This window comes from Amblyomma mixtum, chromosome 4 (genome assembly GCF_055824585.1).
Source record: "Amblyomma mixtum isolate Tamu chromosome 4, ASM5582458v1, whole genome shotgun sequence".
NCBI lineage: Eukaryota > Metazoa > Arthropoda > Arachnida > Ixodida > Ixodidae > Amblyomma > Amblyomma mixtum.
In genome coordinates this window covers 79,988,888-80,002,174 of record NC_143015.1, presented here as the reverse complement: position 1 = coordinate 80,002,174, position 13,287 = coordinate 79,988,888, and the positions used below count along the sequence as shown (strand labels likewise).

The following is a 13,287-nucleotide window of genomic DNA, read 5'->3' as shown; positions in this document are numbered from 1 at the left end:
CATCGTTGGCATTCGAATGATATCGATTAAGCAATTAGCCTTATTTCTACTCATAACACATAAATAAATAACACAGAGTACGAAATTGGTCGAGTTCGGGAATCGAACCAGGGTCTCCGGACTGATACAGCAGAACAGGCAGACATTTTAGGTGAATATTTTTCTGCAGATTCCAGTTCATCTCACTACCGTCATTTCTAAAATGCGAAACACAGCAGGGAAGTAAAGACTGCTGCCAAATGACAATGTAAACGAACCGTACAATTTAATTAGAGTTGAAAAGATCCATACAGTATTGTCTGCTGGTAAGCAAACGTCCAGATGAAAATGCGTGAGGAAGTCGGAACCGAGGATGGGTTGATGTACATCGGCGACGATGAAGATCCATCCAAACGTGCGCCGCAGGCCGATGTCCAGAGTGAGGGATCGGAGACCATACGTTGCGATGGAGGTTGAGTTGGCCGCACGGAGAATAGGCCCATGTGACTTGGAAGCACGGTCTGCCTTGGAGGACGGCAGTACGCTGACTTCGGCATCAGTGTCGACGAGGAAGCGCAGGCCAGAAATGCGATCCATGACGACGAAAAGGCGGCAAGGTTAAAGAGCGAGGTCACACGCCGCCATCAGTGATCTCGCTACGCGTTTCCCGACCAGTTGCATGGTGGAATGCAGTGGCGAGCATGGTGCTGGAAAGTTCGCTGATACCAGCAGAGACGCGAACTGCGAGGACTGGACGAGTGACCAGTCGGCGAAGACGAACGGCGGCGAGGTGTTGAGGATAAACCGTGCAGGGCATGAGAGGACGTCCGAAGAGCATCGATAGAAGCGGCCAGCTGATCGATCCGGGCCTCTAACCGTGAAATGACGGAGGTCTCCGGTGGAGAAGAGAGGGCGGCGAGGGAAGGAGAAGTCGCGTCGGGGACTCGATCAGCGAGCTGGGCGAGACGGTCAGGGGTCAAGTCGCTCTCAGCAGCCAAGACGAGGCGGGTGGACTGCGGCAAGCGTTGCAGGAAGAGCTGCCTCAACAGTGCGCCGTTCGAGTCTGCGTTGCTTTCGCCCAGGAGCTGCCACATGCTATTGAGTAGCTGGGAGGGGCGGCGGTCTCCAAGCTCTTCGTAGGTGAGCACCTGCTGGAGGCGCGCACTCTCGGACGCCGTGGTGCGGTCTAGAAGGCCCTGCTTTAGTCGCTAGTACGGGGAATCGCCCAAGGGTCCAGCGAGTCCAAGGGTCCAGGCTTGAATGTTTTTCCTCTTAACCTTCTTGCTATCATCAAAAGTTTTGCCCATTGGCGTTTTATGGAAGTCTCAACTTCTTAATGTGATCGATGGAAACACTTTAAAAGAAAGATTTTGCTACATGTCAATAGAATGGACCATTACCTACAATATTTTTACAACAGCATCTTACAATTTTCCATTTTTCAAAATTTTTTGCTGAGAAAGTTGGGCAATCACGGCTCAAAGTGCGTGATTCCTTGTATTGTGGTAGTCAGGTGTAGAACCGAAAAGGCTCAAATTTTGTTTCGATTTCGATAAATATCTATGCACAAGAGAGAGTCTTGTGAATGGACACCGCTAATTGTCAATATATTCGAAATCAATGAAAATGAAATGTTCAGAGGACACCGTACTCGGTAGCTGCTTATTCTAACCTCTTCTTTTTTTCCGAGACTATAAAAAGTTGTTTAGATTTCTTAATACTCATTTTTAGGCCCACCGAGACAGAGCAAGTGAAAATGCGTGGTGCTCTGCTTGATTTGGTCTTCGGTCATGCCCTCCAATGGGGCCCTTGGGTTGCCTACAAAGCAATGTAATGGTCATTTCGGCGTTTCCTAAGATATTCTTGATTCGTTAGTTTTTAATCCAAACCTTTTCCCACACTAGTTATCTGAATACCTCTTGTACATACGCGTTGAATTGTACTGTAGAGATCGGATCTCTTTTAACACAGATAACATACACGTTTTTAATTATATATTCGCATTTTTCACTTACAATGAAAGGGAAATGATACTCCTAATTGAGTCACCAGAGCCAGAGATCCGACAGCGATTGCCTGCCACATATTTGTCACATACACAGATCTCCTGACAAGGTGCAAAGCGTCATTATATTAGCCAAAGTACGCACTTTATCTCGAGCACAACATTCCTTTTATTCTCCCACCACGTACACAAACACGCATTGAACTTACGAGGACATAGGGCCAGTTGGCGCATAGTTCACAACAGAAGAACCCACGAAGTAAGAATGCGTAAAGAACGTGTGTGTTCATTTTTTTGGAAACGCTCTCTTTTTCCGAAGGATATCTGTCTCGGAACACAACCTCACAAAACGAGCGCATCGTACGCTGCCGTAAATTATTCCTCCACAAAAAAAAAATGCTTCGTTTCTGCCATCGTAAAATTTGGGACATTGCGCCGCTGTAGCCCATTGTTCACACTATTGTAACCTGAGTAAATGAAAAACGGGGCAAAATCTTGAAACGCCATCATCAAAGTATGAAGTCCATTTCCAACCCGGACAGGTCGCCCTTCTTATGGCGCTTAGCGTAAATGTCTGGTGTTCATACCGTCTTTTGACTGGTAGAAGAAAGATTCCCAAAATTGCAGTTTTACAGACGGCCACAATACTTCCAATTTCCCCTCTAGGATAGGCGGCGGAAGTTTAAACATTACTGTGCATCGGCGGAAGCTGCTTGGAAGTGGTCAGAGCACTCGGAGCGTTCGTAGTTTAATCTGTGCAGGTATTAATAAACGAAATATTACGTCAATTCTCGAGCAGTCAAAGAAAATTCTTCGCCACACTGCCAGTGATAACGAAATCATTCTGGAAACTATTTATTAACAACGTACAAAACTATGAGTTACAAAGGATGTCAAACTATAAAAAATTATGGGTAACAAAGGATGTCAATTAGAGCTCCCATAGATAATCGTCATTTCCCAGCCAGACGTGATGATAAACAGAACTGTATGTCACTGTTTCTGATTACTTTTGAACATACTCAGCATGTACGTCCATAAATTAGTTCCAAGGTTACAGCAAAACACTGCCTCCGTCGTACGAGAAATCTGTGTGAAGTCTCCCAGGTCATGTCATGGCTGCTCGCAAAAATTTCTCTATCCCTTATAAATTGCCTGCCGCCAAGGCCCACTTGCTTATTCCTTTGAGAGCAAGCGCCATGTTAGAGTGATCAGCACGATGACGTTGAAATCACGGTATTCTTTGTCAGTTCTGTGGTATAGGCAGCATGAAAACACCCAGTTTCTCCATCTTTCCAGAACTTAAGAAACTTCCATCGGCAAAGGAAACGACGGCAACCACCTTTTGTAACAATGGTGTTCTTATGGATCCACCACGAAGAGTGATATGAGTGGCACCACATATAACCGTTGCGACAGGCCATTTTCAGGTACTCTCCAGACTTTTTTCAAGAGACATCCTATTGCTAGACGACGACGCTCAATGACACTCAGCCAACAGCGTGAGTGAAAATTTACGGCGCTCGCTATGAGAAGTATCCCACGTTTCCAACCTAGAACCCTGGCATTTCTATATCGTCGGGCTGCTGGAATAGCACCTGGGGTAAGCGATTCGCTAATGATTAAGAACTTTAGAGAGCCTTCATGAAGCCATTTAAAAGAATTGTCGCTGATAACTTCTATGCGAACATTGCAGCCTTTGTTCACAACCGGAACAAATGTTTGGACAAGCGCAGTGATTCCGTTCGAAAGTATTGTGTACCAGTGACATACTACTGTATAAAGTTCAGGTGCCTGTGGCAAGACTTTAGTTCATTCGAGCTTTTATAGATGAGTGTACGAATCGCCATGGTATGGGAACTGATCCTTCATGACTTTTGTGTGTTAGGTTTGTGCAATTCTCTGGCAGTTCTTGGGAAAACTTTGAAACCAATTCAGCATACTTCTGGTGCCCGTAATAACGACGTATGGTTAATTACTCGTTTTCAAGGTATATATGAGCTGCAGAAATGCTATATATTGTTTCATATACGCATCCATGAAGTTGTACTGTATATTTTTTATTTGCAAAATTTCGATCATATTTCGCAAATTTCCCTGTACTCTTTTTCAGGCTAGATTTACCAGCTTTGCTTCCTATATATCTTGGCTAAAACTTTCTTATGTGCTGTTTTTTTTTATTTTCTTACGTTTTCCATGTGGCTCTTACCAAACTGATGTGAAACATATGATTCCAGACAGACTGCTCTGACAGCGCGAATGAAAGGGTAAAAATTTCTGCGATTTGTAAGAACAACATGGACAACACGAACAAACGTCAACTTTTCAGCTGTCGGCCAGCATTGGTACCTGTACGCTTTTTTTATTGGCGCTGACGCTCATCATAGGGCAAATAAATACTAAATAAGTAAGGCACATCAACTCGCCCCTTGTTCGTGATCAGATTCTTTGCAGAGCGTCAGCTACGGTTGTGTATTATGAACAGTTTTGAAAAACATAAAAGATCGCTGACCCGGTAAATAGATTACGAAGGCACTCATCACTCGTAAATTTCAAAAACCAACTACGCTGTGGCGATATCTTTTAACAGTTTTTTGGAGCATGCGAACTGGCCCACGGCTTACTGGACTGGTAAATCGGCGTTCGCCTCATCAAGGCTGCCGTGACTGGCTTATGCTAAAGAATTTTAATGAGAAAGGATTACTATCTCCTTAGCAAAAATTCAGCAGGGGACCCGGTTGTTGTTCTTATTGAGGCAGAGAAACGGTTTCAAAAAGACGACGTCACCACGCCATCTTCGAGTGAGGAGCACGCGTTGGGCCGATGGATGACGCATGCATATAAGGTCCCCGACTCAGCGCGATGGGGACCCCTTTCGGGCTCCGACTTTTCGGCAGTCCTGCTGGTGAGTAGGAAAAGCGCGGCCCGCGTGTTTACGTCATATGACGGACTACCCTAGTCGGAAGCAAGATGGGATCGCCGGCGCGCAAGGCACTGTCTTGCCGCGGCCTCTATGCAGCGCGCTGCAGTGCGCTTGGCCTCGAAGGGTCGTTGCTGCGGCTCTCCCCAGACGCTACGCCATGTGCTCCTCTTGTAGCGCGCTTGGCTTTGAGTAGAGTCACTGTGTGCAGCTAGAAGTTGTGAACAAGTGCCGACGTTCATGCACAACAAACCACACGAAACATCTGAAAGAAAAAACTTTGAAGACAGAAACTCGGCTGAGAAAAAAACTGCTGCTTTCGCAATCCCACACGTAAGCAATCCTAAGTGTCTCTACCAAGCTTTTTTTTTCATGGAGAGATAGCTTGCAGAACGCGTAATTCTTAGAAAACAATAACAAACACTTTTAAATGAAAGTAAAAACGCACTGTACCACTAGTGGCAAAGCGGAAAGTTGGGCAAGTTGGATAACGTTCATGATGTAAAAAATAGCGCACAGGGAACACAAGGGACGGAAAGTAAACGAAGCAGACAAGCGCTAACTCGCAACTGAGGTTTATTGCTGAAGCGCGCAATATAAAGTAGTCACTTTAAAAACATAAAACAAAAACAACCACAAACAGTCCCTCCTCGAAAGACCAAGTCAGAGGAAAAAATTGAAATTGAAGCATCAGGCGCCACTCATCGCTGTGGAAGATCAGTTAAAAAACCGTTATATTAAAAAGAAATTCCTCAGCGTTGCATTGAATTCCTTTTTTGATAACGGTTTTTTAACTGATCTTCCACAGCGACGAGTGGCGCCTTATGCTTCAATTTCAATTTTTTCCTGACTTGGTCTTTCGAGGAGGGACTGTTTGTGGTTGTTTTTGTTTTATGTTTTTAAAGTGGCTACTTTATATTGCGCGCGTCAGCAATAAACCTCAGTTGCGAGTTAGCGCTTGTCTGCGTCGTTTACTTTCCGTCCCTTGTGTTCCCTGTGCGCTATTTTTTACATCATGTACCACTAGTGGGTCAAGCAATTAAAAATATCTATGAGATAATTAAAGGCATCATGTGCGATCCCCAGTCTAGCGCATGCGGTTTAGTAAGGTTAGCAGCAGGAATGACGGCTGTTCCAGCATTTGAGGTCGCAGCCTATATATATAGAGTATGCGACATCGAAGGCGCCAGTATCCACTAAAATACCTCTTGCAGAAATGGAGCGTCAGTGTAGCTGCCACCAAGGAGACGTATCTACCTTCTGAAGAGGAGACATAAGCTGCTCTCAATTCACTTTTGCCTGACTGTGACAATGCTGTTAAATCGAGAGGCCGTGCGGTGGTCCAGGTACCCAAGGGGGGTCTAAACACACTTGCCATAATAAAGTTTTTCTCTCTCTCTCAAGAAAATGGTTGTCTCTTCTAATCAAGAGAGGGGATATTTGCGCTCTCTTGTATTTTATAGACTGGTAATTGCGTCTTATATGCTGTGGCCTTGCTATTTCCGCTGAACTGAGGGGGGGGGGGGGGATTTTTTTATATCCTCCTGTTGTACAGCGAGAAATATGGGTTTTGTTCTTGCCGCTGTATAATGCTTTGCGCATGAATCGCAAAATCTTACTGCTTGTATATTTCAAGTGTGTTTACAATGATGTAAACCTGCCTCAGCGGTTATGGTGTTCGGCTGCTGACCCGAAAGACGCGGGTTCGATCCCGGCCGCGGCGGTTGAATTTCTTTGGAGGAGAAACTCTAGAGGCCCGTGTACTGTGTGATGTCAGTGCACGTTAAAGAACCCCAGGTGGTCGAAATTTCCGGAGCCCTCCACTACGGCGTCTCTCATAGCCTTAGTCGCTTTGGGACGTTAAACCCCACAAATCAAACCAACCATCATCAGTGCTACATGCGCGTAATGACCTTAGTTTTGCTATTTTAACTGATTTGCTCTGTGAACAAAGAAAAGTGTGATAGTGTATATTTACACGCAGTTTAAACCTTCCCTACGTGTTTAGCTTGACAGCATTAACATTACTGCTTAACTGTTATAAAAAGTGCATGGCTACTGTGTACGGCCGACTTTCTTTAGTGATCACAGGATCACAGGATTTTGCAGGACGTAACTAAAGCACTTGTAGTGCGCTAGCACTTATAGTGGTAATTCCCCGCATTTATTTATTTATCTGCCTGTCTGTCTGTCTCTCCGTCCGTCCGCCCGTCCGTCCGTCTGTCTGTCTGTCTGTCTGTCTGTCTGTCTGTCCGTCCGTCCGTCCGTCCGTCCGTCCGTCTGTCTGTCTGTCTGTCTGTCTGTCTGTCTGTCTGTCTGTCCGTCCGTCTGTCCATCCGTCTGTCCGTCCGTCTGTCCGTCCGTCCGTCCGTCCGTCTGTCCGTCCGTCTGTCCGTCCGTCTGTCCGTCCGTCTGTCCGTCCGTCCGTCTATCTGTCTGTCTGTCTGTCTGTCTGTCTGTCTGTCTGTCTGTCTGTCTGTCTGTCCGTCTGTCCGTCCGTCCGTCCGTCCGTCGGTCTGTCTGTCTGTCTGTCTGTCTGTCCGTCTGTTTGTCTATCTGTCTGTCTGTCCGTCTATCTGTCTGTCTGTCTGTCTGTCTGTCCGTCCGTCCGTCCGTCCGTCCGTCCGTCCGTCCGTCCGTCCGTCCGTCCGTCCGTCCGTCCGTCCGTCCGTCGGTCGGTCGGTCTGTCTGTCTGTCTGTCTGTCTGTCTGTCTGTCTGTCTGTCTGTCTGTCTGTCTGTCTGTCTGTCTGTCTGTCTGTCTGTCTGTCTGTCTAAAGCCACTTTCCTGGCAGGCCAATCACCTGCCCATCGAGCGGTGGCCAGGTTAGCACGAACAGCCGTGTTAGGCAGCAGCTCTACTAATGGTGAGAGGCTGCTCACGAATAGTAACCTAGATCGCAACCGAACCCAAGTAACCCAAGCCCTGCCTAATGTCTGCACATTCCATAGAAGGGCAGTGGCGCATCCCATGACCCCTGCACCACTGTTTCAGGAGTGCAAGGGAAGACTCCCGGGAGTCTACAAATGTAGACAATGACTAATTCCGCATGGAACCCATTATAGGTGCCCGAAAAACTGCCATCCGTGAACGCTGGATTCGTACAACGGAACCGAAGTGAAAACAGAACTTCCAGCACACCTAATTTCATTGGGTCTAACTACAGAAATCGGTCATCATTTTTTTGTTCGAAGGTATTTTCTATTATGTTTTGCACCACGGAATACAAGATAAATGTGTCAGTACATGGGAACAATCCACTACCCCAAAGGCAGATACCTCTCGCGAGTTAATTAGTGATGATCGAACTTTTAGTAGCGTTCTTTATTTTCCCTTTAGTCCTTGTCACTCACTGTAAGGCTTCTGAGCAAGGTGCACTTTTATTTTTATTCTATTTTACTTTATTCGAGTACTTCACAGGTTCTTCGCTATAAACATTGAGTGAGGGGAGGAGAGACAGTAATCTGAAGACAAGAAATTCTACAATGTTTCAAAGTACAAAAGTAAACAATATTATACACTTTGTACTGCAAGAAATAATTGAAACAGAAGAAAGACTTCATATATCAAACAAAAAACAAACAGTAAACAACCGCTACCAGCGCTGGGCGGACTTAATTTGCACATCGTGGATGCATTATACATAATATATCATGACTGCATACAGGTGATCAATTCGTTTTTGAATACTAGTGGGGCACATGACGACTTCACTCTTAATAGCAGGTGGTAAAGCATAGGAATTAAACGCGAGTCTTTGGCCGAATAAACCTTGGAAGGTTAGCATATTTTGTAGGGGACGTGAAGTCCTCATTGGGCGTGTAAGTGGCAGCGTTGCTGCGTGATGACTCTATATTTCCTCCTGTGGTAAGCAAAGAAGTGCGATATTTGTACGTATCTGTAAACATGTCTGCGGCTAAGAGAGCGGTGTTCGTTACGCTGTAATGGCGGTTCTAGTCGTGGCAAATAAAACGCGCTTGGCGGTTCTGAATTTCTTCGAAGGATAGGATTGGATAAGACTGATATGCAATTCAATAAGTATGCGAGCTTGAGGATAGAGATAGGCGCGCAATGCTACCTAGCCCTGATCGTGCCCATTAAGGGTTCTGCATTAAGCCCATTGTTTTTCTTTTTCACGTGTACTTTTCGTAGCTGGTGTATGGGACAAGGAATCTGATATCGGAAAAAAACCCATAGTCGTAGTTAGTTTTGTTGTAGTCACAACACCGATGAATTTGTACTCCAGAGCATTTACTGGAAACCCCGAGTTTTTTGTGTTTTTCAAAAAATTTTATCTTCCGAAATACAAAAATATTAATTCCAGAAATTTGTTCTTCAGCTTAAGCGTTAGCGCAAATGCTTAAGTTTAGGCTTTTCTTTAATTAATCTGGAATACTGTGTAATGATGTCTACTACAAGAGCTTGTTGTCAATTGTGCAGAGCCATCCTGCCTGATGGTGAGCATCTAAAGTGTAAGGCATGCTTGCGGTTAACGCACTTGTGTAACAACTGCTAGGGCCTACAGGCTGAAGATTTTGTGCTGAAAAATTGCTACTTTCTAACGATGGAGACAACACAACTTATCTATGCCCACCGATGTTGCTGCTGCTGAATATAGTTTTCCCACCTCTCTTTTTTACAGGAATTACACATTGCTTGCGGAAAACAGCAGCGGGCACCGCGTAGCTCAAATTAATATGGTGCTGTATGGGCACTCTAAGGAGCGCTGGATTTTAAACCTATTTGCAACCTGCCTTCTTCACTGTAAGTAAGCCGCGCCTTCTAAAGGTTTTCATTAGGCTTGCCCTCAGGTAACTGCTGCCCTTCTATAAGCGTGATCAGGTAGGCGAGCATACGCTCCTGGAGACAAGTGGAGTAAAACAGGACATCTAGGCTCGTGGTTCAGTAGTTGAAAAGCAACATTTCTGCCTTCAGCGAGCTTCCTAGAAGTAAAGGATGCTGTAACAATCGTGCATGTAGCGCAGTATGAGTTCCCCGCAAGATTTGCATTATTCTGATTGTTTTTAGAGCTTGTCCTTTCTTAAACTTCACCCAGATTAGTAAGAACGAAGGTTTCTGTAACACGATGACGGAACGGCGAGTTGGTCATATATGCTTTATGAAAATAGCGCAAAAAACGAGGACGAAAGCGAGGACAAGGACCGCTGGTCCTGTTTTTTCTTTATTTCCGTCCTCGTTTTTCGCGCTATTTTCCTTAAGTAACTCTGTAACACGCACTCAAAAACTGTCCTTCCGGGTTTCAAGTGCTCGTTCGTCCAAAGATCTCCCCTTTTTGCATCTCAAAATAGTTTGGTGTTTCAGTGAACGTAGTTGCCATGTAGTTCACTGATGATTATTTTCTTCTACGGCAGATGGTCATACTTGGTCACGATAAGTGTTCAACGTGCCTGGTCTTGCAAGGAAACTCTATTAGAGAACTAATATAATTAACATGGCTATATAGCGCGAAAATAACGCTCTTCTTCCGCAGGGACCAGCCATAAAATCCACGGACACGCACTCAAGGCTAAAGACTCGGTCGTGGTTACCCTAACGGACATCCAACGCCTGGGAGAGGCGAATCTGGACAATGATACCAGGGACTACATCGGAAACGGTGCGGAGCACGAGCAGACGCTGAGGGAAAACATCAAAGCGTGGATGAGGTGAGCGTTCTGCTTTCTTTATCTTAGCAGCCGTGGCAGAATTCTTTACGGTGAACTGAGTCGGACTGGACGACACCGTATTATAGTCCTAACCAGTGAGACGCGTTCAGCTTGTGGCAGAAGGAAATTTTATGCTGGGAGGCTTCACAGCAGCCATTGTACCTGTTTGGTGGCTTTTGGACAAGATAATACTCTCGTTATTGTTTAGTTGCCCGACAGTGGCTGAAAATGTTCGCAGTTCTCTCTGTCTGTCATAATCAGACGAACACTCAGTGATGCACAATGGCGTACGCCCACTGATTATTTGAATGGGCGAAGTAAAGAGTAACTTTAACTGGAGCTTGTCGAAATAATAGGACACCGTGTCCTTGCAGATAAACGCGCCAAGAATAGGGTCAACCGAAAGCACAACCACTTTTGTCTAATCGGCGTTGAAAATTTATGGATCAGCTTTATAAATGGCATTTCTCAGCTGCGAATATTCAAGGACTCAAACAATACGCTCCCCAGGTGATCGTTTACAAGAAAATCTTAGAGCGGGCTGGGATAATGGTGTGGTCATTTGGAACTCTCCTAATACCATGTAGTCTCCTCTTGCACTGTAGAGTACACGCGCAGTTGCATGGATATAAGCCAGAATTGCGCATTGCGCAATCAACTCGGCTCTCTATACAATAAAATGATCATGCACTTCTTGAACCGAATACGAAACAAAGGCACAGATTATAAAGTTTTTGATCGCTACATTTTAGAAGAAAATACAATTCTTCGTTTTCTCCATGAAGAAATTTCATTACCACCTACATTACCGCTGCAAATAGTATTCTCCATAGTTGCATTAGTACTAGTAATAGTAGTTTTATCAATCGCATCCAGGAGCTGCGTCCAGCTGAAATGCGTATTTTTCTAACACCGTACCGTGTGCTGATGTCTAGATGCCTCTATAATTGAACAAGAATTTTCGCATTCACAACTATGTCTGTCGCACAACACAACTACTACATGGATGCTGGCATTTTTTTCTGTTGTCTTCTTCGCACCATTGTCCAGCGGACGGGCTGATTGCCTATGGCGTTTTACAGCTCAGCACAAGTTTGGGACTGTACTTTTTAATTGGACTAGAACAGGAATTCTTACGGTCAATTAAGGGCTTCTTTTACCACTTTCACATCGACAGCTATTCTATGCCCATTCCTGGATTTGCAGTCGTCTTAGTAGTATATTTATTTACTTAATAGATACTCTCAATCAGAAATGGGTCGTCATAAAACGGGCAAGAAAGTACAATAACATAAAAATATACAATCATCATTGAGTTACAGTGCAGGGCAGTTGCTCCGGAAAGAGGACGAGGGTTACCATATAATTAGGAGGCTATAGCGAAAACGTATGGGTGCGTAATGCATGGTGTAACTCTAACTGTCCACGGTAACTGCCCGGAGGGTGGCTGCTTATATAAAAAGGAGGTTGTGGCAAAAATGGAGGAATGGAGGAGTGTTGGGCAATGACATAGGAAACCTTAACGGGAAGATAGTTACCGTGGACGGAAGTTATGGCGAGATTGTAAGGCGCAAGTGGAGGATGGCTGCTGCGGGAACCACCCTGAGAGTAGTTACAGGGAAGTAAGGAGGAGGATTACCGTGCAAACGTTGTAGTGAGAACGAAAGAATGTAGCTAGGTCCATCTGCGGTAGCTGCCACGAAACGCGCCGAGATGAGGTTAATCGGGGGCGCCGTGCACGTGTTCCTAGGCGTTGGACACGAGAGAAGAGTGAGTCCAAAAGCGTGCATGTGGGGACAACTTAATGAGAACTCTACAAGCATGCAGGTATAAATTAGGTCTCATATTCGCAAATTGAAAACATAGTTAAATAGCAATACCTTAACACCGGTCGCTAAATCTCGTGTTACACAGTGATAACCATCAAGTCCGTTTTTTTTTCCTGGTGGCAGCTTTTTGTATGCCAGTCTATGCGCAACATCCCATGTGTAGCGCAAACACGTTCCTAAAATAAAAGTAAAATCTACACGCCTAGGATATAGAACGTCTATACATGCCTAAAGAGCTGCTAATTAAGTGTTGTAAGCCTGCCCCCTCCCCCCCCCCCCCCCTTTTTTTCAGTGCAACCTATATGTGGGAACAAAAAGCACAAAAAGAAAGTTTTCTTCTCAATTGAATCTGATGAAATGCATCCCCACATAACAAGGGGATTAAGAACTTCATCCGCATCCTATTTGCGCTGAAATTCTCCACTGAGCTCACCAACAAACCTTAAATGAGGTATGTTTGTCTCTTGAACCAGGCAACGATTTCTGAGATCTTCGGAGCTCTATTCTCAGATAGATAATAGGTACGGGTCTGATAACGAGGATCAAGGCTCGCATGTGTGCAGGTGTACCTTCAGAGAGTGGACATTACTATCAATTAATACTGCTATCAGGTGTCCCCAGGTGGCACCAAAAGACAAAGGTGTTATGGCTTGTGCACGCGCCCTGGCAATTTCTCTAGGAACGCTGCTGGTCGACGGTGTCTGGATCCTTTATTCCCTGACAATATCAATACAACTCAAAACTACGGTTTTTATAATCCGCTCGTTTTTGTAACCTGCAATGTATCAGCAAAACAACATGCAACACAGTGCTCGTAAAATAATCTCTAGTAAAACCGAGGATTTTTCTTCACTTTTTCCGCTAATTCAAAGGGGAACACATCGCCACT

The 13,287-nt window shown here is 45.0% G+C and overlaps 1 protein-coding gene across 1 annotated transcript in view; it reads left to right on the top strand.

Annotated features, from left to right (window-relative positions):
- The first annotated feature begins 327 nt into the window (after positions 1-327).
- Positions 328-13,287, top strand: part of LOC149347155 (uncharacterized) — a 33,861-nt gene continuing 20,901 nt past the window's right edge. The window contains exons 1-2 of the mRNA XM_089541506.1: positions 328-418; positions 10,395-10,569. Of these exons, the coding sequence (XP_089397632.1) occupies positions 328-418; positions 10,395-10,569 (266 nt within the window). The remainder of the gene's footprint in view (positions 419-10,394; positions 10,570-13,287) is intronic.